Here is a 4,498-nt window from a genome sequence, read left to right as displayed (position 1 = left end):
AAAAAAATCTGTTTATGCCATTTAATTCTACTAATTATATTATAAAAATAAACTTTTTTCCCCTAAACATTCATTAAAATTTGATATTAAAAATAAAAGATTTATTAAAACTAAAATCACAATTAATGGAAAGACATTTTTAGAACATATCATTAAATATGATTAAAATAATTAAAATTTATTTATATTTAAATTCAAAAATATATCTTTTTACTTATATTTAAGTTCAAGTTCAAAGAGTACCTCTTGTCATGAATTTATGCTTCAATCCAAATTCATCATCAATTTTAATCAAGAGACTAAGTATGAAATATATTACTTGTGTTAACAACTTTAGTAGAAATGATCGATTATATAGACAGTATACTACTATAGTAGTAACAGGGTAGCATTAATTTTGTAGGATATTATAATAATCAAATAAATGATTATTACCCATCATTTATACATCAATACTAGTAGTTACTTATTAATTAAGCACACTTATTTAGACTTCAAGGAAGTTAAAAATAGTGTGGTTGATCAATTAATGGGGTTTCCACCTTGGCTTTAGTGTTAGAGACAGACTAAGGTCACGTTGTTCAATAATGGATTATTAGTTAGTACCTCTAATTAATTAAGCTTCTTTCTTTCTGTTAGATTCAATACTAGTGCACTAGGAATCTTGCAATGGCAAGCCTCGTGCGTTCCTTTAACTACCACAATAGTTTATGAGAGAAGCCCTTCTTTGATTGAGGTTTTCATGCTGTTGTGGTCGGTGCCTGAAACCTAAGTGCCACGAAGCTTCATCATCTTTACAGTACTATGTGCATCATCTAGCCAGCACACCAACACCACTATCTTCCAAAATTTGCAGTTATACTTACAAATCACACGGAAAAGGATTAAGGAAAAAAGGACAGAACAAAAGTGAAATGTACATATTGGTTAAAATGTAAGATCTAGGTGACATTAAGCAATCGTAAATGTTACATTTTTTTTATTTTTATATTTATGATGTAAAAGCTTTTGTATATATCCAAAAAAATGTTAGTCCAAATCGAAAGAGATTTTCTTCTTGACCGTTTGTCTCAAGTTTGAACTTTCATCAAGAAACTAATCCTGAGAAATTAATTATGGAGACAATAAAAGAGCCCAGCCAGCACATAGCTAGTTAAATACATGAATAAAACATGAGAAAGCCAGCCACATAATAGTTCAATAATATATATATATATATATATATATATATATATATATATATATATATATATATATATAATTTCAGGACAGTTACAAGCATATAACAAAATATAAGAAACGAAAAATTTACATATATATTTGAAATGAAATGAGTTTGAAAAATTAATCAGAAAAAACATCAATTTTATAAAAATTGGAATTTATATTTTTTTATAATCATATTGTTGGTGTGAAATATTTATTAATTTTGTTAATTATTAATTTTTATCAGAGAATTGGTTATCTTTAATAAAATTCTTCCTTTTCAATTCGGAATAATTAAAATTGATGATTTATTGGTAAATGAAAAAATATAAATGAATGAAAAAACACGTATTCTGATCCATTAAAACATGGGGCGACGCCGATGGAGAGAGATCTGATCACCGAATTTTGTAGACTTGACGGATCGTCTAATTTTCACACGGTTTCGACCAAAATTTTTCTGATCCATTAAAATTGAAGGAATATAATTTCTTTATTTTTAGACAAAAATTATGTAAGCATATATATATGGAGCCTATTAGTTTCATCAATCATGAGTTGTGCACATCATTACCTAATTTCTTTCATGAAAAAAGGACATACAAACATCTGTCATAAAAATAAGTTTTTTGAAGTGATAGAAATATCACATCATGGGTAGTCCCCATTCCCTCCAATTATATATATGAAACATGAAAGGTAACTAGCTTGGTACGTAGGATGAGCTAATTAATATTAATTGGCTTGGTCCACAATTTAGTTTTAACTAAAAGGAAAAAAAAATTCTTGTATTACTTATGATCAGTATGAATATAACTAGAGGATTACTGCATCAATAATTAAGTTGAATCATTGCCCAGGTTGGTGGAGAGCTAAGCAATATACTTTCGACCTATGCTTAAGGGAGTTAATTAATCATCACTAACAAACCAACATTCCTTTTAACATTGTTAACACCTATTTATGTACATATGAGTATACAAATACACCCAAAACAAGTAAAGCCACTCTAATTGATGGGTTGCTTATATTGATTCTTTAAATACAGTAACTTGAGGATTAATACTACTAAAGTAAACACGTTTTTCGTACTATTCTTCTAAAAAATGTTTATATAAGCAACTATAAACAAGGTTGCTTAATTAACTATTAAAAAATGAATTTTCTAAATTAAAATGAGAATTTTTTTGTGAATAGTAAAATGAATACTAAGTTAAAAATTTGAGTTCTATTTTGGAAATTTGGAATGAAAACTAATCTAACTCATGGGTTTAGTTGAGAAAAGAACATTGGTCTAGAAATGCAAGTGCTTAATCACTTATATATGCAGCATTTTAGTTTCGGGACACACCGCCGTACGTATTTGAAGATATGTACTTTCCCAATGCAATACGTACCTAAGTTTTTTTTATTTATATTTTAAATATTGGGGATTAATTTGAAGCCTAGCTAGCCTGAATATTATGACCTAGGGATTCTGTTGGTAAACATGGTTACCCTTAAACGCGGATTTCATAGATTAAATTAAGAAACGGTTAAGGGTCTTAACCTTATTCTCCCTTTAATTTTTTTCCATACTTTTTTTTTGTCTCTTTTATCGGTGAATGAGTTTCATGTTAGGTGCCATTATTTATCTATTTCTTCATGACCTTCGTACAGTTGATCACACTACTTCCCATGGCAGTTTCTGAATCTAAATTAATTTTTGATAAACCAAGGTCTCAGTTTACGGGAAATGATATTTTGTACTCTTCTGGTTATTTAATACTACAGAGAAATAACAATAATTTAGTGCATAAAAGTAAAGTTTTAATTAACTTCAAAACTTTTACAATTACTATATATCCCCTATTGCATGCACACATTTAATGGCTTCCCGTATATGTACATTTATTATTCTAATATATATTTCATAGATCCATAACCAATCTTGGCAAAGTTACTTATAGCAGTCACTATAGTTCTTAAAGCAACACAAGACGGCTAGTCACAACCTACACACACAAGTTAAATACATGTACAAGGAAGCCAACCCCACCATGTGAGTATATATATTCAAACCCCAAAAATTTGAAAGTCACATTTTTTTAAAGGGCACTTTCGTCAATTTGAAGCAACCCAGTTCCATAATTATTAACTAAAACATCATCATCACCCAGCATTATTATTAAATCCTCCCTTTGCATTACAAGTACTACGGTTGTTGCTATATATACACAACTCCTCCTCCACCCTCTTCCCTTGTTCAAACAATTTCCCCAACATTCAAAGTTGTACTTAATCTTAGCCAAAAAGGCCTATAAAGGTATATATATACCTTCTTTTTTTTCTGATCAGGATTCAAACCCTAGATCAGTTTTAATTAGTTTCCTAGTTTTATTCATAGTGTGCAAGAATGGGAAACAGCTTAAGGTGTTGTTTGGCTTGTGTTCTTCCATGTGGAGCTCTAGACTTGATTCGAATAGTCCATTTGAATGGCTATGTGGAAGAGATTACACGTCCAATCACAGCAGGAGAGGTTCTCAAAGCAAACCCTAACCATGTTCTAAGCAAACCTAGCTCTCAAGGCGTCGTTCGCCGGATTTTGATCCTTTCACCGGAGACCGAGCTCAAGAGGGGCAGCATCTACTTCTTGATCCCGGAATCTTCGCTGCCGGAGAAGAAACGGCTAGCCGGAAAGGGAAGAAATGTTGGTGGTGATAATGATATAAAAAAGAAACCATCAACATTGAAAGGGAACAAGGGTAGTAGTGATGATGATTATTCTTCACTATCACAAGGGTGCCTCAATAAAGCCACTCACAAAGGTTCTAAAGAGAAGAAATCGTCGTGCCGGGATCGCCGGAAAGGCCGCATCGGAATATGGAGGCCTCATTTGGAGAGTATATTGGAAGATTAGTCGGTTTTTTGTGTCGCTGGCCGGTGGCCGGAATCCAACATGGCTGGAAAAAAGAAGAGGAGAAAAAGAAGAAGAAATATGTTAAATTATTGAAATATAGCAACAGGACTTTTTTTTTTGTTCCCTTTTGTTTTATAAATGTATGTGGGAATTTGATTTTGTGGATAAAAAAGTTTACCTTACTTTCAAATTGTCTTGCTGAGTTGAATTTGATAAATTCTCTTAATCTGTTTCCTTTCCAACAATAAGGTAAAAAAAAAAAGAAAGAAAAAAAAAACTTGCCAATTAAGAGTGAAGATTTCAAGTTTGTACCAAGCGATTTCCAACCTCAAGTTCATGCAAATATCATCCTTTTTCTTTATTTATGTCTGTTGATATGTATTGAAGAAAAAT

General features: G+C 30.9%; 1 protein-coding gene across 1 annotated transcript; it reads left to right on the top strand.

Annotated features, from left to right (window-relative positions):
- The first annotated feature begins 3,407 nt into the window (after nucleotides 1–3,407).
- Nucleotides 3,408–4,295, top strand: LOC100810027 (uncharacterized). The gene has a single exon (XM_003538274.5). It carries the CDS (start codon nucleotides 3,602–3,604, stop codon nucleotides 4,103–4,105), a length of 504 nt encoding a protein of 167 aa, XP_003538322.1. The 5' UTR covers nucleotides 3,408–3,601; the 3' UTR covers nucleotides 4,106–4,295.
- Nucleotides 4,296–4,498: the final 203 nt, after the last annotated feature.

This window comes from Glycine max, chromosome 11, assembly GCF_000004515.6.
Source record: "Glycine max cultivar Williams 82 chromosome 11, Glycine_max_v4.0, whole genome shotgun sequence".
In the NCBI taxonomy this organism is placed as follows: domain Eukaryota; kingdom Viridiplantae; phylum Streptophyta; class Magnoliopsida; order Fabales; family Fabaceae; genus Glycine; species Glycine max.
This window is presented reverse-complemented; position numbering and strand designations above follow the sequence as displayed.

Excerpts from the sequence above, each read along its gene's own strand:
- LOC100810027 (XM_003538274.5), top strand. The coding sequence starts at position 3,602 with ATGGGAAACAGCTTAAGGTGTTGTTTGGCTTGTGTTCTTCCATGTGGA.